This window comes from Ranitomeya variabilis, chromosome 2 (genome assembly GCF_051348905.1).
Source record: "Ranitomeya variabilis isolate aRanVar5 chromosome 2, aRanVar5.hap1, whole genome shotgun sequence".
In the NCBI taxonomy this organism is placed as follows: Eukaryota; Metazoa; Chordata; class Amphibia; order Anura; family Dendrobatidae; genus Ranitomeya; species Ranitomeya variabilis.
In genome coordinates this window covers 789,574,774-789,598,224 of record NC_135233.1, presented here as the reverse complement: position 1 = coordinate 789,598,224, position 23,451 = coordinate 789,574,774, and the positions used below count along the sequence as shown (strand labels likewise).

The window sequence follows — 23,451 nt, the reverse complement described above, 5'->3', positions numbered from 1 at the left end:
TAATATACTGTATTTATTAATTCCTTACACATTGCAATTACACCTTTTACATTATATATTATGTGCTGTCGTCATTTTAAATGAGACTATTTTTATTGCTAACAAAGCAAAGTGCTACATTAGTTACATTACTTACAAGCACAAGCCACTTTTATGACCGACATTATCTTTTCAGAGTCCCGATGAGTTTTTGCACCTGATGCAGATTTCCTTGATAACAAATAAAACCAAGTTAGAAACCATGGGATGTCTCATTAAAAGTGGATATGAAGATATCTTAACGATACTGAAGAAGTTTCAGGTAATGTAAATTATACAATGTACATGTATCCTAGTTCTAGGTTAGAGCCTACATGGATTGGTATATGTACCAAACTATAACCTTTACAGGAAAAACTTCTAGTGGGTGAGATAGATAGATAGATAAAAGTATTGACTGCCCCCATAGCACCAGAGCTCCACATTACATGGAAGCATAGGCACTGACCTTTAAATTGGCATATCTTTTGTATGGTGGCCTGAACCTGATTTGTCTCCAGCCTATGGTATGCTGACACCGAGAATTCATGACTTTACCCCACTCTTCCTTGGAGTTCTTGATCCCTGCTATTCATTCTGTCTGGTGACATTTTGCTTTTCTACTAAATGGTGTTCCAGGATACCATGCAAGAAAACAGCAGATCATCCGGCCAAACTTGGAATACATCTTCAAGTTCCCAGGCCAAAAAGGCTTCACGGAAATCTCAAACATTGTCAGTGGTTTCCTCCATTAACACATTCCCTGAAGAAATTACCAGTCAAGTCCTAGGTGTGTATCACTTTTTCTCATTGCAACATTTTTTATTTTATTTTTTTATAAGACTGCGTTCACACGTTGCTGCTTTTTTATGCAAATTTTAAGCTGCATTTTACAGTAGCAGCAAAAGCTATGAGATTTCAGAAACACATTGCTTTTTTCCCTGACTGATACGAAAAACTGCTGCGCTTTTGCAAACTCCAACATATCACTTCTTTCAGAGTTTTTTCACCCATAGAAAGCAATGAGTAAGTGCAAAAATGAAGAAAAAACACAGGTATCAGATTTTTCTGCATTTTTCATGCACAAAACCTTAAGGAAGTTGCATCATGATTTTTTGGGGGGGCACTAAACTTTATCAGAATGCACAAAAGACAACAAAAACACAGAAAAAAAGAAAAAAAAAACGCAGCAAACATCCAGCAAAGCACACAGTAAAACCTGCTTTTTGTAAGCAGCTTCTTTACTGCCAAGAGAGCAGGTTTTGCCTGCAGAAAAAACTCACCAAAAACGCAACGTGTGAACATAGGCTTAATGCCCCAAAACGTATAACATTACATTTCATGATGCTATTATAATAAGCTGTGGTTCATGGAAACTAATGCTAACTACAGTGCACTCTCATTTTAGTTTGATTTTAAAGGTGTTTCCCCACAAATAAAGTTAATTTTAATCAACATTTTAATTACTAGATCTTTTGTGCTAAAATTTATTCCATACAAATAAATAAATGCCTGTTAAGCCACTTATTTATTTGTATGGAATACACTTTAACACAAAAGTGATGTTTTTGTTGGATATATTCAGAGAAGTAATAAAAGGCATCCTATGCTTCATTCACACCTTCCACATAGACAACTGTTTGCCTCTGTTTGATTCTGTTCAATTTATTTATTACTGTATTAACGCACTTATTTGTGGCTGGGATCATCCTTTATCCATAATGAATACGTTTGTTTTCTTGCGTTTTGGTACATATGAACATTTATATAAGGAAGACAATATTACGTGATTTACTGACTGTGTTATACAATTACAATGTTTTTTTCTCCAGAGTCAATTAGTAATCAACTCTATCAAGCAGTGTACACTTGTATTTTGCGCTCTTTGGCTATCCTAGCACAGCTCGCAGGATGTGAAATGGAAAGTATTACAAGAGGCCTCTTACTTCTATTAAATAAACCACCAGATGGCCTGAACACCCCAAAGAATAAGCCTCTGGTTAATGAACATATGCTTAAAGATACGCTTTTCAGATCTAGAATTCAGGCACAGAAATTAAGGTAAGGTTGAATTAAACACCATAATGGTATATGTAGTATGTATTAATTAGAGGTGAATAATATTGCAACCCAATAAATATATGCAAGGAAACATGCCAATAAATAACAAAAGACTGAATTCCAGGTTACCTCAGTTCAAAGCCACCAGGTCTCCCAGCAGCTGTGAGGCCCTGAAACCTCATATGAAACTTTTGAGGGACATTTTAAGGTTACTGAAGTTTCCTGCTGCTGGAACACCTAAAGGCTGTAAAATAAGGTTATCTTCAGTGTGTATTTTACTGTACTTGTTAATAAATTTAAAAAAATGAAAAAACGGAGTGGGGTCCCTCGTAAGCTGAGTGAAAGCCGACAGCTGGGGCCTGATATTAATATTCTGGGAAAGAGACAATATTCATAAAGATTCCCAGGCTATTAATATCAGCTCATAGTTGCATATTTAGCCTTTCCTGGTTATTAAAATGGGTGTTCCCCTGTATTTTTAATAACCAGCCAGGCAAAGCTGACAGATGGGGGCTGCAACCCTCAGCTTCAACAAGGCTGGTTATCAAAATAGAGGGGTCCCCACAATTTTTTTTTACATATTTAAACAAATAATTAAATGAAAACGGCATGGGGTCCACCCCATTTTTGACAACCAGCCAAGCTAAAGCTGACAGTTGGGGGCTGGTATTCTCAGGCTAATAAGGAACCATGAATATTTGCCCCCCAGCATAAAAATAGCAGCCAGCAGCTGCCCAGGAGTGGCACATCTATTAAATGAGCCAATTCTGGCACTTTGCTAGGCTCTTCCCACTTGCCCTGTTGTGGTGGCAAGTGGGGTTTATATTTGTGGGGTTGATGTCACCTTTGTATTGTCCAGTGACATTTAAGACGCCACTCCATTACTAATCCTACAGCTATATTGTAAATAAACACACAGCCAGAATAAAGTCCTTTAACTGAAAGAATGACACAGACTCCTTTAATGAGTCTAAATGAAACCATACTCGCATCACCCATTCCCCTGAAGCCATAGTCTCCTGTAATAAAGCAAAAATAAAAAACAACCATATCCCTCACCTGTCCATTGTTCTGTCCCACGCCGCAATCTATGTCTGGGGATAAACAGATGATATTTTCAGGCTGGGGTGAATTACTCAATAAATATTTTTATTTTACAGGTTTAAGTTGTCCCTCAAGTTTCAGATACCACAAATTCTGATAGATCCTTCTATAGATGTAGCTGAAGATGCCTTGCATCAGGTTGTTCTTTCCATAACAGATGTCAGCAGTTGTTTGAACTGGTGGTCAGGAGAGAACAAAGGGCAATCATTTCATGTACATCTAGCTACAGATGAGTTGCTGCAATATATTGCAACAAAGTTGGTGGAATCAGTAAAAGGTATTTTATCTACCCCCTCTATTTTACATGTTACATTTTATGCTTGACTTGAAATGGTTAAAGCACCACTCCAGATTTTTTTGTTTAATTTCAGCTCTGGAGTGGTGCCACTAATCTTAGTTTCCTGACCCTAGTTTTATACTTACCAGCCTCCGTCTTCTGCTGTTTCCAATGCCGCTTCAATCCCACACCTCCATCTTGTGACCGCAACTTCCGACTGGTCAGTAGTCAGAGGTAATGGTCAAAAGTAGGGATGAGCAAACTGAAACTGGAAAGTTTGGAGTTCATACCAAACTTCTAGTGTCCAGTACCCGACCCTGAACACTTACTATATGTCCGGTTTCCTGTTCGGTTTCATCATCCTAATAAAACTTGTTGGAAAGCTGCAGCACAGCCAATCAATAAGCCTTAAGGCTGTGGGCACTTCCGGCTCCATCACAGCTATGTCAAGTAATGTCATGGCTGTGACTGGCTGGAGCAACACGTGACCTGACTTGACTGTGTTAAGTAAATAAATAATCTAAAAAACAAATAAACCATGTGCGGTCCCCGTCTTTTTTAAACCAGCTGAGGGAAACACAGACAGCTGTGAGCTGGTGTTATTATTCTGGGATGGGGCCAATATTCATAAAGGTTCCCAGCCTATTTAATATCAGCTCACACCTGTCTGTGTAGCCTTTACTGGTAATTATAAGGTGGACCCCCCCAAAAATGATGTGGGGTCCCCATATATTTAATAACCAGCAAAGGCTACGCAGACTGCTGTATGCTGATGTTAATAGGCTGGGAAGGGGCCATGGATATTGGCTCCCTCCCACACTAATAACACTAGCCCTCAGTCACCCCAGAGATGGCACATCCATTAGATGTGCCATTTCTGGCTCTTAGCTTCGGCTCTTCCCATGTGCCCTGGTGAGGTTGGCAAGCAGGGTAATGGTTTTGGGGTTGATGTCAGCTGTTTTATGTTCGCTGACATGAAGCGCAGGGGTTAGTAATGGAGAGGCGTCTATATGATACCCCGTTACTAACCCCATAGTCATAAGTAAGAAAGACACCAACAGAGAAAAGTCCTTTATTTTAACAAAATACTCCTGACAAATCCCCCTTTTACTCATTTATAGATAAAATTAAAAACAAAAAATCAAAGTAATCTTCACTTGTTCATAATGATGAGGTCCCACGATGATCCTCAACTCTGCTCCATAATGTGACTGCTCAGTACGAGCAGCCAGAACACACTGACAGTAGCATGTGACTCCGGCTGTTGCAACAAGCAATGAAGTCACTAAGGTTATCACAGTTCATAGCCTATGAACTGCGGTAACCTTACTGAGGTCACCTGAGTTCACAAGATCTGGTCCTCACGAGTTCAACACGAGTGCCAGACTGATGAGCAACCACTGTGGGATAATACAATCTATAATATCTATATTTTCATTTGATTTTCTCATCTAAATTTCTTGAGAGAAAAAAAAAATTATCTTAATCAAAATGGAGTCGGCAGCTGTGCTTGTGCAGTAGTATCATTCGGAATGCGATAGATGCTACTGCACAGGCACCGGCGTCATTTTGCTAGAGAGAAAAAAAATTGGCTCCATCAAGATGGCGCCGGCGGCACCTGCGCAGTAGCATTTATCGGATCACCGGTAGATGCTACTTTGCAGGTGCCACCACCGGCACCATTTTGATGGAGCTTTTTTTTTTCTCTAGCAAAATGGCGCCTGTACATTAGCATCGCATTCCGAATGATGCTACTGAGCAGGCATGGCCGGTGCCATCTTGATTGAGGCAATTTTTTTCTCTAGCAAAATAGCGGCTGCCCCTGTGCAGTAGCATCTATCGCGTTCCGAATGATGCTACTGCACTGGCGCATCCACTGGCGCCATTTTTGATAAAGATAATTTTTTTCTCAAGAAATTTATATGACAAAATCAAATGAAAATATGGATAGTATAGATCGCATCATGCTATAGCTCAGGAACAGCCACCGGGGCCTTCATGATGAATGTAATTTTTCTTTTTCAAACAATAAGATACAGTTATATGAAAAAGTTTGGGCACCCCTATTAATCTTAAGCTTAATGTTTTATAAAAATTGGTTTTTTTGCAACAGCTATTTCAGTTTCATATATCTAATAACTGTTGGACACAGTAATGTTTCTGCCTTGAAATGAGGTTTATTGTACTAACAGAAAATGTGCAATCTGCATTCAAACTAAATTTTACAGGTGCATAAGTATGGGCACCTCACCAGAAAAGTGACATTAATATTTAGTAGATCCTCCTTTTGCAAAAATAACAGCCTCTAGTCGCTTACTGTAGCTTTTGATGAGTTCCTGGATCCTGGATGAAGGTATTTTTGACCATTCCTCTTTACAAAACAATTCCAGTTCAGTTAAGTTTGATGGTCACCGAGCATGGACAGCCCTCTTCAAATGATCCCACAGATATTCAATGATATTCAGGTCTGGGGACTGGGATGGCCATTCCAGAACAATGTAATTGTTCCTCTGCATGAATGCCTGAGTAGATTTGGAGCGGTGTTTTGGATCATTGTCTTGCTGAAAGATCCATCCCTTGCGTAACTTCAACTTTGTCACTGATTCATGAACTTTGTCAAGAATCTGCTGATACTGAGAGGAATCCATGCGTCCCTCAACTTTAACAAGATTCCCGGTGCCGGCATTGGCCACACAGCCCCAAAGCATGATGGAACCTCCACCAAATTTTACTGTGGGTAGCAAGTGTTTTTCTTGGAATGCTGTGTTTTTTTGCCGCCATGCATAACTGTTGTGAATTCTGCTCTTGGGCTCCCTCCGGTGGTTATAAGTGGTAGTGCTGCTGTCTTTGGATCGCAGCATTCATCAGGTGTGTCCACTTATTGCAATTCTGACTGGGCTATTTAGTCTTGCTTGACCCTTTAGTTAGTGCCAGTTGTCCATTGTTTCCTGGAGGATTCACTTCCCTGCCTGGTCTCTCTTGCTTGCTGTTCATTTCAACAAGATAAGTTCTGGCTTGTTTTTTGCAGTCCACATGCTGTGGGCCTGATCGTTCAAGTTATTTTCCATGTTTTGTCTTGTCCAGCTTGGTCTGTATAAGGATTTGTTCAGCCAAGCTGGTATCTCTGGAGATGCAGATATACCCTCCATATCTTTAGTTAGATGTAGAGATTTTGTATTTTCTGTGGTGGATATTTTCTAGTGTTTTAATACTGACCGCATAGTACTCTGTCCTATCCTTTCTATTTAGCTAGAAGTGGCCTCCTTTGCTAAATTCTGATTTCAGTCTGCGTATGTTATTTCCCTCTCACAGTCAATATTTGTGGGGGGGGGCTGTCTATCCTTTGGGGATTTTCTCTGAGGCAAGATAGTTTTCCCTTTTCTATCTCTAGGGGTAATTAGTCCTCCGGCTGTGTCGAGATGTCTAGGGAGTGCTAGGTACATTCCACGGCTACTTCTAGTTGCGGTGTTAAGTTCAGGGTCTGCAGTCAGTACAGGTACCACCTTCTCCAGAGTACGTCTCATGCTGCTCCTAGGCCACCAGATCATAACAGTACAACTGGCCAACAATGAGTTAATTGCATCTCAGAAGAAGGAAAGGAAAGTGTTGAGCCATTTTTTTTTCTGTAGTCTGTTGTGCCTTTTCTTTCCTCTTTACCTCTGGGTGGTTCAGGAGTTTGGCGCTGGTATGGATGTTCAGGGATTGGCTTCTCGTGTGGACCAGCTTGCTGCTAGAGTACAGGGTATTTCCGATTATATCATTCAGACTCCGGTTTTAGAGCCTAGAATTCCAACTCCTGATTTGTTTTTTGGGGACAGGTCCAAATTTTTGAGCTTTAAAAATAACTGTAAACTGTTTTTAGCTCTGAAACCCCGTTCCTCTGGTGATCCCATCCAGCAGGTTAAAATAGTCATTTCTCTGCTGCCCGGTGACCCTCAGGATTGGGCGTTCTCCCTGGAAGCTGGAAATCCTGCTTTGCTTAATGTTGACACCTTTTTTCAAGCATTAGGGTTATTGTATGATGAACCTAATTCAGTGGATCATGCTGAGAAGACCTTGTTGGCCCTGTTTCAGGGTCAAGAAGCGGCAGAATTATATTGCCAGAAATTTAGAAAATGGTCTGTGCTGACTAAATGGAATGAGGATGCCTTGGCTGCAATTTTCAGAAAGGGTCTTTCGGAATCTGTTAAAGATGTTATGGTGGGGGTTTCCCACGCCTGCTGGTCTGAGTGATTCTATGTCTCTGGCCATTCAGATTGATCGGCGCTTGCGCGAGCGCAGAGTTGTGCGCGCTGTGGCGTTGTCTTCCGAGCGGAGTCCTGAGCCTATGCAGTGTGATAGGATTGTGTCTAGAGCTGAATGACAAGGATTCAGATGTCAGAATAGGTTGTGTTTTTACTGCGGCGATTCTGCTCATGTTATTTCTGATTGCCCTAAGCGTACTAAGAGAATCGCTAGTTCTGTTACCATCAGTACTGTACAACCTAAATTTCTGTTATCTGTGACCCTGATCTGCTCATTATCGTCATTTTCTGTCATGGCAATTGTGGATTCAGGCGCCGCTTTAAACTTAATGGACTTACAATTTGCCAGACGTTGTGGGTTCCCTTTGCAGCCTTTGCAGAGTCCTATTCCTTTGAGGGGCATTGATGCTACACCGCTGGCTAAAAATAAACCTCAGTTTTGGACACAGCTGACCATGTGTATGGCGCCAGCTCATCAGGAAGATTGTCGTTTTCTGGTGTTGCATAATTTGCATGATGCTATTGTGCTGGGTTTCCCATGGTTACAGGTGCATAATCCGGTATTAGATTGGAAATCTATGTCTGTGACTAGTTGGGGTTGTCAGGGGGTTCATGGTGACGTTTCTTTGATGTCAATTACCTCCTCCCCCTCTTCTGAAATTCCTGAGTTTTTGTCAGATTTCCAGTATGTACAGTTAGGTCCATATATATTTGGACAGAGACAACCTTTTTCTAATTTTGGTTATAGACATTACCACAATGAATTGTAAACAAAACAATTCAGATGCAGTTGAAGTTCAGACTTTCAGCTTTCATTTGAGGGTATCCACATTAAAATTGGATGAAGGGTTTAGGAGCTTCCGCTCCTTAACATGTGCCACCCTGTTTTTAAAGGGACCAAAAGTAATTGGACAATTGACTCCAAGGCTATTTCATGGACAGGTGTGGGCAATCCCTTTATTATGTCATTCTGAATTAAGCAGATAAAAGGCCTGGAGTTGATTTGAGGTGTGGTGCTTGCATTTGGAAGGTTTTGCTGTGAAGTAAACATGCGGTCAAAGGAGCTCTCCATGCAGGTGAAACAAGCCATCCTTAAGCTGCGAAAACAGAAAAAAAAACATCTGAAAAATTGCTACAATATTAGGAGTGGCAAAATCTACAGTTTGGTACATCCTGAGAAAGAAAGAAAGCACTGGTGAACTCATCAATGCAAAAAGACCTGGGCGCCCACAGAAGACAACAGGGGTGGATGATCGCAGAATAATCTCCATGGTGAAGAGAAACCTCTTCACAACAGCCAACCAAGTGAACAGCACTCTCCAGGAGGTCGGCGTATCAATATCCAAATCTACCATAAAGAGAAGACTGCATGAAAGTAACTACAGAGGGTTCACTGCACGGTGCAAGCCACTCATAAGCATCAAGAATAAAAAGGCTATACTGGACTTTGCTAAAAAACATCTAAAAAAGCCAGCACAGTTCTGGAAGAACATTCTTTGGACAGATGAAACCAAGATCAACCTCTACCAGAATGATGGAAAGAGAAAAGTATGGCGAAGGCGTGGTACAGCTCATGATCCAAAGCATACCACATCATCTGTAAAACACTGCAGAGGCAATGTGATGGCTTGGGCATGCATGGCTGCCAGTGGCACTGGGTCACTAGTGTTTATTGATGATGTGACACAGGACAGAAGCAGCCGAATGAATTCTGAGGTATTCAGAGCCATACTGTGTGCTCAGATCCAGCCAAATGCAGCCAAACTGGTTGGTTGTTGTTTCATACTACAGATGGACAATGACCCAAAACATAAAGCCAAAGCAACTCAGGAGTTTATTAAAGCAAAGAAGTGGAATATTCTTGAATGGCCAAGTCAGTCACCCGATCTGAACCCAATTGAGCATGCATTTCACTTGTTATAGACTAAACTTCAGACAGAAAGGCCCATAAACAAACAGCAACTGAAAACCACTGCAGTGAAGGCCTGGCAGAGCATCAAAAAGGAGGAAACACAGCGTCTGGTGATGTCCATGAGTTCAAGACTTCAGGCAGTCATTGCCAACAAAGGATTTTCAACCAAGTACTAGAAATGAACATTTTATTTACAATTATTTAATCTGTCCAATTACTTTTGGTCCCTTTAAAAACAGGGTGGCACATATTAAGGAGCTGAAACTCCTAAACCCTTCATCCAATTTTAATGTGGATACCCTCAAATGAAAGCTGAAAGTCTGAACTTCAACTGCATCTGAATCGTTTTGTTTAAAATTTATTGTGGTAATGTCTAGAACCAAAATTAGAATAATGTTGTCTCTGTCCAAATATATATGGACCTAACTGTATTTGATGATCCCAAGTCCAGTTCCCTTCCACCGCATAGGGACTGTGATTGTGCTATCGACTTGATTCCAGTTTGTAAGTTCCCTAAGGGCCGACTTTTTAACCTGTCTGTGCCAGAACATGCCGCCATGCGGAGCTATGTTAAGGAATCTTTGGAGAAGGGGCATATTCGGCCATCTTCTTCACCATTGGGAGCAGGTTTTTTTTTTGTTGCCAAGAAGGATGGCTCCTTGAGACCCTGTATTGATTATCGCCTCTTGAATAAGATCACGGTCAAATTCCAATACCCTTTGCCTTTGCTTTCTGATTTGTTTGCTAGGATTAAGGGGGCTAGTTGGTTTACTAAGATTGACCTTCGAGGGGCATATAATCTTGTTCGTATTAAGCAGGGTGACGAATGGAAAACTGCATTTAATACGCCGAAGGCCATTTTGAATACCTTGTGATGCCATTCGGGCTCTCTAATGCCCCATCTGTGTTTCAGTCCTTCATGCATGATATATTTCAGAATTATCTTGATAAATTCATGATTGTATATTTGGATGATATTTTGATTTTTTCAGATGATTGGGAGTCTCATGTGAAACAAGTCAGGACGGTATTTCAGATCCTTCGTGATAATGCTTTGTTCATGAAGGGGTCTAAGTGCCTCTTTGGAGTACAGAAGGTTTCTTTTTTGGGCTTCATTTTTTTTCCCTCATCTATAGAAATGGATCCGGTTAAGGTTCAGGCCATTCATGATTGGATCCAGCCCACTTCTGTGAAGAGCCTTCAGAAATTTTTGGGCTTTGCTAATTTTTATCGCCGTTTCATTGCCAACTTCTCCAGTGTGGTTAAACCCCTGACCGATTTGACGAAGAAGGGCGCTGATGTGGCGAATTGGTCCTCTGCGGCTGTTTCTGCCTTTCAGGAGCTTAAACGCCGATTTACTTCTGCCCCTGTGTTGCGTCAGCCGGATGTCTCCCTTCCATTTCAGGTTGAGGTTGACGCTTCTGAGATTGGGGCAGGGGCCGTTTTGTCTCAGAGGAATTCTGATGGTTCCTTGTTGAAACCGTGTGCCTTCTTTTCTCGAAAGTTTTCGCCTGCGGAACGCAATTATGATGTCGGCAATTGTCAGTTGTTGGCTATGAAGTGGGCATTTGAGGAGTGGCGTCATTGGCTTGAGGGGGCCAAGCACCGTATTGTGGTCTTGACTGATCATAAGAATCTGATTTACCTCGAGTCTGCCAGACGGCTGAATCCTAGACAGGCCCGATGGTCCCTGTTTTTCTCCCGTTTTGATTTTGTGGTCTCGTACCTTCTGGGTTCTAAGAATGTTAAGGCGGATGCCCTCTCTAGGAGCTTTTTGCCTGATTCTCCCGGGGTCCTTGAGCCGGTCGGCATTCTGAAGGAAGGGGTGATTCTTTCTGCCATCTCCCCTGATTTACGACGGGTTCTTCAGGAGTTTCAGGCTGATAAACCTGATCGCTGTCCAGTGGGGAAACTGTTTGTTCCTGACAGATGGACTAGTAAAGTGATTTCTGAGGTTCATTGTTCTGTGTTGGCTGGCCATCCTGGGATTTTTGGTACCAGAGATTTGGTTGGTAGGTCCTTTTGGTGGCCTTTTTTTGTCACGGGATGTGCGTTCTTTTGTGCAGTCCTGTGGGACTTGTGCGCGGGCCAAGCCTTGCTGTTCCCGCGCTAGTGGGTTGCTTTTGCCCTTGCCGGTCCCTGAGAGGCCTTGGACGCATATTTCCATGGATTTTATTTCAGATCTTCCAGTTTCCCAGAGGATGTCGGTTATCTGGGTGGTTTGTGACCGGTTTTCTAAGATGGTTCATTTGGTATCTTTGCCTAAATTGCCTTCCTCTTCTGATTTGGTTCCATTGTTTTTTCAGCATGTGGTTCGTTTGCATGGCATTCCGGAGAATATTGTGTCCGACAGAGGTTCTCAGTTTGTTTCTAGGTTTTGGCGAGCCTTTCGTGCTAGGCTGGGCATTGATTTGTCTTTTTCTTCCGCGTTTCATCCTCAGACAAATGGCCAAACTGAGCGAACTAATCAGACTTTGGAAACTTATTTGAGATGCTTTGTGTCTGCTGATCAGGACGATTGGGTGGCTTTCTTGCCATTGGCCGAGTTTGCCCTTAATAATCGGGCTAGTTCTGCTACCTTGGTTTCACCCTTCTTTTGTAATTCTGGTTTTCATCCTCGTTTTTCTTCAGGGCAGGTTGAGCCTTCTGATTGTCCTGGGGTGGACTCTGTGGTTGACAGGTTGCAGCAGATTTGGGCTCATGTTGTGGACAATTTGGTGTTGTCTCAGGAGGAGGCTCAGCTTTTTGCTAACCGTCGTCGGTGTGTTGGTTCCCGGCTTCGGGTTGGGGATTTGGTTTGGTTGTCTTCCCGTCATGTTCCTATGAAGGTTTCTTCCCCTAAGTTTAAGCCTTGGTTTATTGGTCCTTATAGGATTTCTGAGATTGTCAATCCGGTGTCTTTTCGTTTGGCCCTTCCGGCCTCTTTTTCCATCCATAATGTTTTTCATAGATCTTTGTTGCGGAAATATGTGGTGCCTGTTGTTCCCTCTGTTGATCCTCCTGCCCCGGTGTTGGTTGATGGGGAGTTGGAGTATGTGGTTGAGAAGATTTTGGATTCTCGTTTTTCGAGGCGGAGGCTTCAGTATCTTGTGAAATGGAAGGGTTATGGCCAGGAGGATAATTCTTGGGTTGTTGCGTCCGATGTTCATGCTGACGATTTGGTTCGTGCCTTTCATTTGGCTCGTCCTGATCGGCCTGGGGGCTCTGGTGAGGGTTCGGTGACCCCTCCTCAAGGGGGGGTACTGTTGTGAATTCTGCTCTTGGGCTCCCTCTGGTGGTTATAAGTGGTAGTGCTGCTGTCTTTGGATCGCAGCATTCATCAGGTGTGTCCACTTATTGCAATTCTGACTGGGCTATTTAGTCTTGCTTGACCCTTTAGTTAGTGCCAGTTGTCCATTGTTTCCTGGAGGAGTCACTTCCCTGCCTGGTCTCTCTTGCTTGCTGTTCATTTCAACAAGATAAGTTCTGGCTTGTTTTTTGCAGTCCACATGCTGTGGGCCTGATCGTTCAAGTTATTTTCCATGTTTTGTCTTGTCCAGCTTGGTCTGTATAAGGATTTGTTCAGCCAAGCTGGTATCTCTGGAGATGCAGATATACTCTCCATATCTTTAGTTAGATGTAGAGATTTTGTATTTTCTGTGGTGGATATTTTCTAGTGTTTTAATACTGACCGCATAGTACTCTGTCCTATCCTTTCTATTTAGCTAGAAGTGGCCTCCTTTGCTAAATTCTGATTTCAGTCTGCGTTTGTTATTTCCCTCTCCTCTCACAGTCAATATTTGTGGGGGGGCTGTCTATCCTTTGGGGATTTTCTCTGAGGCAAGATAGTTTTCTAGTTGCGGTGTTAAGTTCAGGGTCTGCGGTCAGTACAGGTACCACCTTCTCCAGAGTACGTCTCATGCTGCTCCTAGGCCACCAGATCATAACACATAACGCCTTTTTGTATGACCAAACAACTCAATCTTGGTTTCATCAGTCCACAGGACCTTCTTCCAAAAAGAAATTGGCTTTTCCAAATGTGCTTTTGCATACCTCAGCCGACTCTGTTTGTGGCGTGCTTGCAGAAACGGCTTCTTTCGCATCACTCTCCCATACAGCTTCTCCTTGTGCAAAGTGCATTGTATATTTGACCGATGCACAGTGACACCATCTGCAGCAAGTTGATGCTGCAGCTCTCTGGAGGTGGTCTGAGGATTGTCCTTGACTGATCTCACCATTCTTCTTCTCTGCCTTTCTGATGTTTTTCTTGGCCTGCCACTTCTGGCCTTAACAAGAACTGTACCTGTGTTCTTCTATTTCCTTACTATGTTCCTCACAGTGGAAATTGACAGGTTAAATCTCTTAGACAGCTTTCTGTATCCTTCCCCTGAACAACTATGTTGAATAATCTTTGTTTTCGGATCATTTGACAGTTGTTTTGAGGAGCCCATGATGCCACTCTTCAGAGGAGATTCAAACAGGAGAACAACTTGCAAGTGGCCACTTTAAGTAGCTTTTCTCATGATTGCATACACCTGGCTATGAAGTTCAAAGCTCAATGAGGTTACAAAACCAAAAAAAAGTGCTTTAGTAAGTCAGTAAAAAGTAGGTAGGAGTATTTAAAACAATAAAATGATAAGGGTGCCCATACTTATGCACCTGTCAAATTTTGTTTGAATGCAGATTGCACATTTTCTGTTAGTACAATAAACCTCATTTCAAGGCAGAAACATTACTGTGTCCAACAGTTATTAGATATATGAAACTGAAATAGGGGTGCCCAAACTTTTTCATATAACTGTATGCAGTATGTAAAATAGGGGGCAGGTCACTGAAACATCAGTGACCTGTCATAAGCCATAAGAATGAATATCTAAGCAGAGCACCATATAAAGACCACCCCACAGGTCCGCCCGAACTGAGAATCTCATTAGCTGAAAACTGCAAATAAAGATTAAACAACCACAAGATGGATTTCATCAACCCAGGTATCATTTTAAGGCCAGGGACACACTTGCATGTGCAATGCGAGAAACTCGCGCAAGTCTATCGCATCAATACCTGGCACTGCCGCTGGCACTTGGGATCAGAGTGTGCTGCTGCAAGTAATTCTATGCAGCTGACTGCTCCTTTCCAGAGTGCCAGATATTGATGCGCGAGTTTCTCGCATTGCACATGCAAGTGTGACCCCGACCTAATCAGTATAATGGTGCCAACTTGACACTGTCAGTAGGTTACTGAGCACAATCCTGCTGACAGGTTCACTTTAAGGTGTTGTCATCAGTATATCCAAAAACATGTTAAATTAATTACAACCCTCCAATTTGCGCATCTTAAATATTGTCTCCAGATACTTTTCACAGCATATCATGAAGATAATTAATAGTTTTGCTTTTATGATGTTTAAAATAAAATAATCTGATATATACTATGTGGATGTTTAAAATAAAATAATACAACATGTATATAAGATATGTCAGTTATTTTGTTGTCTTTTCATAGATCTACGCTCTGTGGTTAAGAAACATGTATTCTCCTTAAGCTGCTACAACTTCTTGTGGGCAGACAACATGTATAGACAGAGTCAGGAGTTTTTAGCCAGTGCTCCAAACCTAGCTGCAATGCACAAAGAAGTCAAACATTTCCTCAAGATTGAAGAACAAATTAAGGAATACTCGGAAGTAAGCATCTAAGATAGTATGAAACAAAGATAACGTTATGTGATGACAATATGTCAATTTGCCACTTCTATTGTGGTGACGTGTAGTAGTCGAGCTCTGTGATGGTCACGTAGTAGTATTAGTAGTAGTAGTTGTTGTAGTGGTAGAAGAGGATCAAGGGTTCGAGTAAAAATAAATCACTTCTTGGTAATTAGTAAAGAAATTGTCCTAATAATAAAACCTTTTAGTTCCCACCAATACACCTTTTTACTAACCTAACCAAAAAAAGTCTTACATAGCAAATAGGTCAATGGCTGCACTCAACTGTACTAAAGCAAGGAAATGTGCGATACATGAAATGTGAATAGCTTAATGGCTTGTGATATCTATGAAAAAACACATGAGATGCTTAGCACAAGATTTGGCTGGGCTCACATTTTTTGGCCATATCTTGTGCTAAGCATCTCATGTGTTTTTTCATAGATTTCACAAGCCATTAAGCTATTCACATTTCATGTATCGCACATTTCCTTGCTTTAGTACAGTTGAGTGCAGCTATTGATCTATTTGCTATGTAAGACTTTTTTTGGTTATGCACCAGTTTAGACTAGATTGCTGTTCAGTCAGTTTACTTATATTTACTATGTACTATTTTTTCTGACTTGAATGCCCCGCCCTACACCATGCTGTGATTTTAATTACATCCAAACACAGTTGGTTCCGACCTTCCTATAAATGCAGGCTTTACCATGTTATTAGCCATAGGTAAGTGTTCACACTAGGCAGTCAGGTCAGGTACCCATCCGATTTGAGATTACCTTGACGTTTGGTGGATGGGCTCACATTTTTTGGTCAAATCTTGTGCTAAGCATCTCATGTGTTTTTTCATAGATTTCACAAGCCATTAAGCTATTCACATTTCATGTATCGCACATTTCCTTGCTTTAGTACAGTTGAGTGCAGCTATTGATCTATTTGCTATGTAAGACTTTTTTTGGTTATGCACCAGTTTAGACTAGATTGCTGTTCAGTCAGTTTACTTATATTTACTATGTACTATTTTTTCTGACTTGAATGCCCCGCCCTACACCATGCTGTGATTTTAATTACATCCAAACACAGTTGGTTCCGACCTTCCTATAAATGCAGGCTTTACCATGTTATTAGCCATAGGTAAGTGTTCACACTAGGCAGTCAGGTCAGGTACCCATCCGATTTGAGATTACCTTGACGTTTGGTGGATGGGCTCACATTTTTTGGTCAAATCTTGTGCTAAGCATCTCATGTGTTTTTTCATAGATTTCACAAGCCATTAAGCTATTCACATTTCATGTATCGCACATTTCCTTGCTTTAGTACAGTTGAGTGCAGCCATTGATCTATTTGCTATGTAAGACTTTTTTTGGTTATGCACCAGTTTAGACTAAATTGCTGTTCAGTCAGTAGTAACATAAGCATCCAGATGGTTAACAGAGGGAGAGGGCTCCCTCTCTAAAACTATCAACACCCTGAGATCTTGATAGTGTGGTCTTGATAGTTGCCAAGTAATGACCACGGACCACGGAACTTGAGAGCTCTGGTGGCTGTCGCGCCTGTTGCTTCTCCTCCTGACCGCCAACATACTTACCCAGCCTTGGGTGCTCCTGCTGCTGCTGCCGCGTCTTCCGGGTCTTCCTCCGGCTCCTGGCGTTCCTCCCTGCGTGCACCCGCCATGTGTGCGTGCCACCCGTCCTCCTCTCTTCCGGTCTCTTCACCGTCTTCTGACTCCCGTCGGGTGCGCATGCGCACTTCGCCTTCTGGCTTCTGTGGCGCACGCGCACCTCCACTGGCTGGTTCCTCCTTTCCTTGACCCTGGTGGTTCCTGACCCAGAAATCCTGTGGTACTCCTCCTATATCAGGTATCCTCTCCCCCTGTTCCTTGCCTGATTGTCAATTGTGTTTTTCACTTGATTCAGGTCCCTCAATGTCCTGCGTTTCTCTGTCTACCCGCTACCTTGTCCTGTACCTTGTCCTGCTTTGTTTATTGTGCTGTCTACCCCTTTCCTCCCTGTGTGCCCTCTTAGCACCATTCGTTCGTCTCCGTCAGCTCCTTGTCAGTTTTCATGTCCCCTGCATGTCCTACTGCCCTCTTCCCTTGTTGGACCATTAGCGTCCTTTTCCTGTAGTCCCCAGTCTCCGCTACTCATTTTCTTTTCTGCCTTTTCCTGTGACTCCTACCCTCTGTCCCCAGGTATCAGCTTCCGTGGCAATAGTCTCCCTTGGGCCTGCCCCTGACGCTCCCAGTATAGGGGGTGGTCTACCAGGACAGCTCAGCCTTGGGAGGTTCGTTGTCGCGGTCCTGCGGGTTCACCTTAGGAGTTTCTCTCTCTCCTTAGTCTCAGACTAGTGTTGAGCGATACCATCCGATACTTGAAAGTATCGGTATCGGAAAGTATCGGCCGATACCGTCAAAGTATCGGATCTAATCCGATACCGATACCCGATCCCAATGCAAGTCAATGGGACGAAAATATCGGAATTAAAACAAACCCTTTCTTAACTTGTAGGTTCATTCTACATGAAGGAAAACAACTAAGAATAATGTAGGATGTATTGGGGGACGTGGCGGAGACATTAAAGGCACAGAGGTTTAGCCCAATCTAATAGAATAGCAGGATTTTGTTTTGTTTTTTATGACGTTCGGCGTTAGAAAGATTTTGACTATGTTAATTTTTTTTTAATTTTGTCAGATATTGATGTTTCACTACTTCCACGCCCTTCACCTTCTTTTTTACTTCTCCCACACTTTCTTCTTCATTATCCTCATCATCAGCTTCTTTGACATCAACTTCTTCACCTTATTCATCTTCTTCTTCATCCTCTACCTATTATTTTTTTTGTTACATTGTTCATATTCTTTTTATTTTACTATTATCTTCTTCATATTCAACTTCTTCATCATATTCTTTGTATATTTGTGACAGGCATTCCCGTAGTTGTTATCTATAAAAGTTTGAAGATTACACCTTCCGTTCTGCCTGTCACAAAACAGTTACATTTGTCCGCGTTCAGTTTGGCCTGCAGCATCAGGCTTTATCCAGGGGCACCACGAGGAGGAACGGACTCACCCCCATACACTGCCTAGTCTTCTGCTTATAATTTAGATAATATATTTTGCTCTGATATTTAGTCTTATGCTTAATGTTCTTCTGCTCTTTGTTCTGCAGCCTCTTGTTCTTCTGCTTCTCGGTCTTCCAGGTCGTCGTCGTCTCCAGGGTCGTCGTCTCCGGGGTCGTCGTCATCGGGGTGGTCTTCAGGGTCATCGTCTCCAGGGTCGTCGTCATCTCAGTGGTTGTCGTCTCTGGTGTCGTCGTCATCTTAGGGGTGGTCTTCCGGGTCGTCGTCTTTAGGGTCTTGAACTTGGAAATGTAGCAGAAGGTACAAGTAGGCTGAGAAAATGCTGAGAAACAGCTGATGGAACTGGAACTCGGATGGCTACTTGAAGGTCCAAGAGCCAATGGAACTACCGAGGACCAGCTGACATTACTGGAACCCGGTTACTAAGCAGGAGGTACCCGTGCTGAAAGCACTACCAAGGACCACCTGACGTTGGTGGAACTCAGATACCCAGAGGGAGGCACCTAAGCCAAAGGCTCTGCCCGGAACCAGCTGACGGTACTGGAACCAGAATGGGGAGCAGAAGGTACAAGAGCAAAAGACACTGCCGAGAACCAGCTGACGGTACTGGAACCCGGATGGGTAGCCGAAGGTCCAAGAGCCAATGGAACTACCGAGGACCAGCTGACATTACTGGAACCCGGTTACTAAGCAGGAGGTACCCGTGCTGAAAGCACTACCAAGGACCACCTGACGTTGGTGGAACTCGGATACCCAGAGGGAGGCACCTAAGCCAAAGGCTCTGCCCGGAACCAGCTGACGGTACTGGAACCAGGATGGGGAGCAGAAGGTACAGGAGCAAAAGACACTGCCGAGAACCAGCTGACGGTACTGGAACCCGGATGGGTAGCCGAAGGTCCAAGAGCCAATGGAACTACCGAGGACCAGCTGACGTTACTGGAACCCGGTTACTAAGCAGGAGGTACCCGTGCCTGAAAGCACTACCAAGGACCACCTGACGTTGGTGGAACTCGGATACCCAGAGGGAGGCACCTAAGCCAAAGGCTCTGCCCGGAAACAGCTGACGGTGCTGGAACCAGGATGGGGACCTATTCAAGCTTGTCTTCCTAAAGCCCCAACTAGCGGTGTTGGAGCAAAGGGTCAGCAGGGGGAGTAGAGTGTAGGCCGAAGCCTGCACTGGCGGCAGCTTTGTGTCTGCGTGGCTGTTGCAGGACACGTTGCCGGCTACACAGCAGGGGAACAGCTGGCGGTGCTGAACCCCACTGACACATTGGCAAGGTGTTTTTCTCTGTGCAGCCAGCACTTCGGGGCACCAACTGGCGGTGTTAGAGCCTAATTGAACCAATTTTAAAGGTAACCTTTAACCCCCCCTCAGGTGTTACAAACTAGAAGAGCCACGCCTTATGCAGCAGTAGTGCTGCACAAGTCAAAGGTTGCTCTTTTAATTTTGTTCCTTGCACAAGCTGAAGGAAACACGTACAACATTTTGGCCCTTATACAGTCAATCTGTCTTGGAGGCGGGAGTTCCCTTCGTAATGAGACGCAGCACAGCTGGCAAAAATACCACCTTGGTGCTTGGCGCGGCCTCCTGAGCATCGCATTTTGCTGTACAGGAGTCTACGTTGTTGCGTTATCCCTTGGCCATGCGCTGCCCGTCTTCTGACATCATTTCATGTCGGCTGGTGCGGTTCGCGATGCCCATGAATCCCAGCTCCGCAGTGTCTTTACAGTGTTTCACACTGCAGGGCTGGGATTCATGGCCTGGCGCAGTACATATGTTCGCCTCTCGCTCGTGTCCTTACACCTGCTACAGACTGTGCGGCGTCAGCTGATCCCTTATCGCATGCCGCGGCCATGAAGCCGCCTAGTCTGAAGAAGGCGGAAGGAGCTGAGTGACAGCCTGGCGAAGATATGCACTGCTCATGCCCGTCAATCACACCCTCGCAGTCAAAATAAATAAGACACCGAGGGGCGTTGTGTGGGTCAGGGCGGCCGCAGAGGCGCAGCCAGCCAAACAATGATGCCAGAAGACGGGCAGCGCTACCAAGGGGGTTGCAGCGTGTCATTACAAAGGAAAGTCACACCTCCGGGACGGTTAAATGGTCACAGAGGACACATTTTTGACGTGTTCAGTTCCACATGTGCAAGGAGAATAAGTTTATGAGCCACCTTGCACATATTACCGCTGTACAAGGTGGCTGTAAAAACATACAAACGCCTGGGGGAGGGGGGACAGGTTCCCTTCAATTTCAGTTCTTGTGTCTGCGTGGCTGTTGCAGGACACGTTGCCGGCTACACAGCAGGGGAACAGCTGGCGGTGCTGAACCCCACTGACACATTGGCGAGGTGTTTTTCTCTGTGCAGCTAGCACATCTGGGCCCCAACTGGCATTGTTAGAGCCCAGGGTCAGCAGGAGGAGCAGGGGGAGCAGAGTGTAGGCCGAAGCCTGCACTGGCGGCAGCTTTGTGTCTGCGTGGCTGTTGCAGGACACGTTGCCGGCTACACAGCAGGGGAACAGCTGGCGGTGCTGAACCCCACTGACACATTGGCAAGGTGTTTTTCTCTGTGCAGCCAGCACTTCGGGGCACCAACTGGCGGTGTTAGAGCCCAGGCTCTGCAGGGGGAGCAGAGTGTAGGCCGAAGCCTAATTGAACCAATTTTAAAGGTAACCTTTAACCCCCCCTCAGGTGTTACAAACTAGAAGAGCCACGCCTTATGCAGCAGTAGTGCTGCACAAGTCAAAGGTTGCTCTTTTAATTTTGTTCCTTGCACAAGCTGAAGGAAACACGTACAACATTTTGGCCCTTATACAGTCAATCTGTCTTGGAGGCGGGAGTTCCCTTCGTAATGAGACGCAGCACAGCTGGCAAAAATACCACCTTGGTGCTTGGCGCGGCCTCCTGAGCATCGCATTTTGCTGTACAGGAGTCTGCGTTGTTGTGTTATCCCTTGGCCATGCGCTGCCCGTCTTCTGACATCATTTCATGTCGGCTGGTGCGGTTCGCGATGCCCATGAATCCCAGCCCCGCAGTGTCTTTACAGTGCGGGGCTGGGATTCATGGCCTGGCGCAGTACATATGTTCGCCTCTCGCTCGTGTCCTTACACCTGCTACAGACTGTGCGGCGTCAGCTGATCCCTTATCGCATGCCGCGGCCATGAAGCCGCATAGTCTGAAGAAGGCGGAAGGAGCTGAGTGACAGCCTGGCGAAGATATGCACTGCTCATGCCCGTCAATCACACCCTCGCAGTCAAAATAAATAAGACACCGAGGGGCGTTGTGTGGGCCAGGGCGGCCGCAGAGGCGCAGCCAGCCAAACAATGATGCCAGAAGACGGGCAGCGCTACCAAGGGGGTTGCAGCGTGTCATTACAAAGGAAAGTCACACCTCCGGGACGGTTAAATGGTCACAGAGGACACATTTTTGACGTGTTCAGTTCCACATGTGCAAGGAGAATAAGTTTATGAGCCACCTTGCACACATGCAGCATTACCGCTGTACAAGGTGGCTGTAAAACATACAAACGCCTGGGGGAGGGGGGACAGGTTCCCTTCAATTTCAGTTCTTGTGTCTGCGTGGCTGTTGCAGGACACGTTGCCGGCTACACAGCAGGGGAACAGCTGGCGGTGCTGAACCACACTGACACATTGGCGAGGTGTTTTTCTCTGTGCAGCTAGCACATCTGGGCCCCAACTGGCGTTGTTAGAGCCCAGGGTCAGCAGGAGGAGCAGGGGGAGCAGAGTGTAGGCCGAAGCCTGCACTGGCGGCAGCTTTAGGTCTGCGTGGCTGTTGCAGGACACGTTGCCGGCTACACAGCAGTGGAACAGCTGGCGGTGCTGAACCCCACTGACACATTGGCGAGGTGTTTTTCTCTGTGCAGCCAGCACTTCGGGGCACCAACTGGCGGTGTTAGAGCCCAGGCTCTGCAGGGGGAGCAGAGTGTAGGCCGAAGCCTAATTGAACCAATTTTAAAGGTAACCTTTAACCCCCCCTCAGGTGTTACAAACTAGAAGAGCCACGCCTTATGCAGCAGTAGTGCTGCACAAGTCAAAGGTTGCTCTTTTAATTTTGTTCCTTGCACAAGCTGAAGGAAACACGTACAACATTTTGGCCCTTATACAGTCAATCTGTCTTGGAGGCGGGAGTTCCCTTCGTAATGAGACGCAGCACAGCTGGCAAAAATACCACCTTGGTGCTTGGCGCGGCCTCCTGAGCATCGCATTTTGCTGTACAGGAGTCTGCGTTGTTGCGTTATCCCTTGGCCATGCGCTGCCCGTCTTCTGACATCATTTCATGTCGGCTGGTGCGGTTCGCGATGCCCATGAATCCCAGCCCCGCAGTGTCTTTACAGTGTTTCACACTGTGGGGCTGGGATTCATGGCCTGGCGCAGTACATATGTTCGCCTCTCGCTCGTGTCCTTACACCTGCTACAGACTGTGCGGCGTCAGCTGATCCCTTATCGCATGCCGCGGCCATGAAGCCGCATAGTCTGAAGAAGGCGGAAGGAGCTGAGTGACAGCCTGGCGAAGATATGCACTGCTCATGCCCGTCAATCACACCCTCGCAGTCAAAATAAATAAGACACTGAGGGGCGTTGTGTCGGGCAGGGCGGCCGCAGAGGCGCAGCCAGCCAAACAATGATGTCAGAAGAAGGGCTGTGCTACCAAGGGGGTCGTTGCGTGTCATTACAAAGGAAAGTCACACCTCAGGGACGTTTTAATGGTCTCAGGGGACACATTGTAGACGTGTTCTGTTCCACGGGTGCAAGGAGAATAAGTTTATGAGCCACCTTGCACACATGCAGCATTACTGCTGTACAAGGTGGCTGTAAAACATACAAACACCTGGGGGTGGGGTGACAGGATCCCTTCAATTTCAGTTCTTGTGTCTGCGTGGCTTTTGCAGGACACGATGCCGGCTACACAGCAGGGGAACAGCAGGCGGTGCTGAACCCCACTGACACATTGGCTGGTGTTTTTCTCTGTGCAGCTAGCACATCTGGGCCCCAACTGGCGTTGTTAGAGCCCAGGGTCAGCAGGAGGAGCAGGGGGAGCAGAGTGTAGGCCGAAGCCTGCACTG

General features: G+C 44.8%; 1 protein-coding gene across 1 annotated transcript in view; it reads left to right on the top strand.

Moving 5' to 3' along the window:
• LOC143803957 (dynein axonemal heavy chain 5-like) overlaps window positions 1-23,451 on the top strand; it is a 587,287-nt gene that overhangs the window by 129,993 nt on the left and 433,843 nt on the right. Inside the window, exons 21-25 of the mRNA XM_077281707.1 lie at window positions 176-301; window positions 658-808; window positions 1,917-2,079; window positions 3,240-3,460; window positions 15,098-15,276. Of these exons, the coding sequence (XP_077137822.1) occupies window positions 176-301; window positions 658-808; window positions 1,917-2,079; window positions 3,240-3,460; window positions 15,098-15,276 (840 nt within the window). The remainder of the gene's footprint in view (window positions 1-175; window positions 302-657; window positions 809-1,916; window positions 2,080-3,239; window positions 3,461-15,097; window positions 15,277-23,451) is intronic.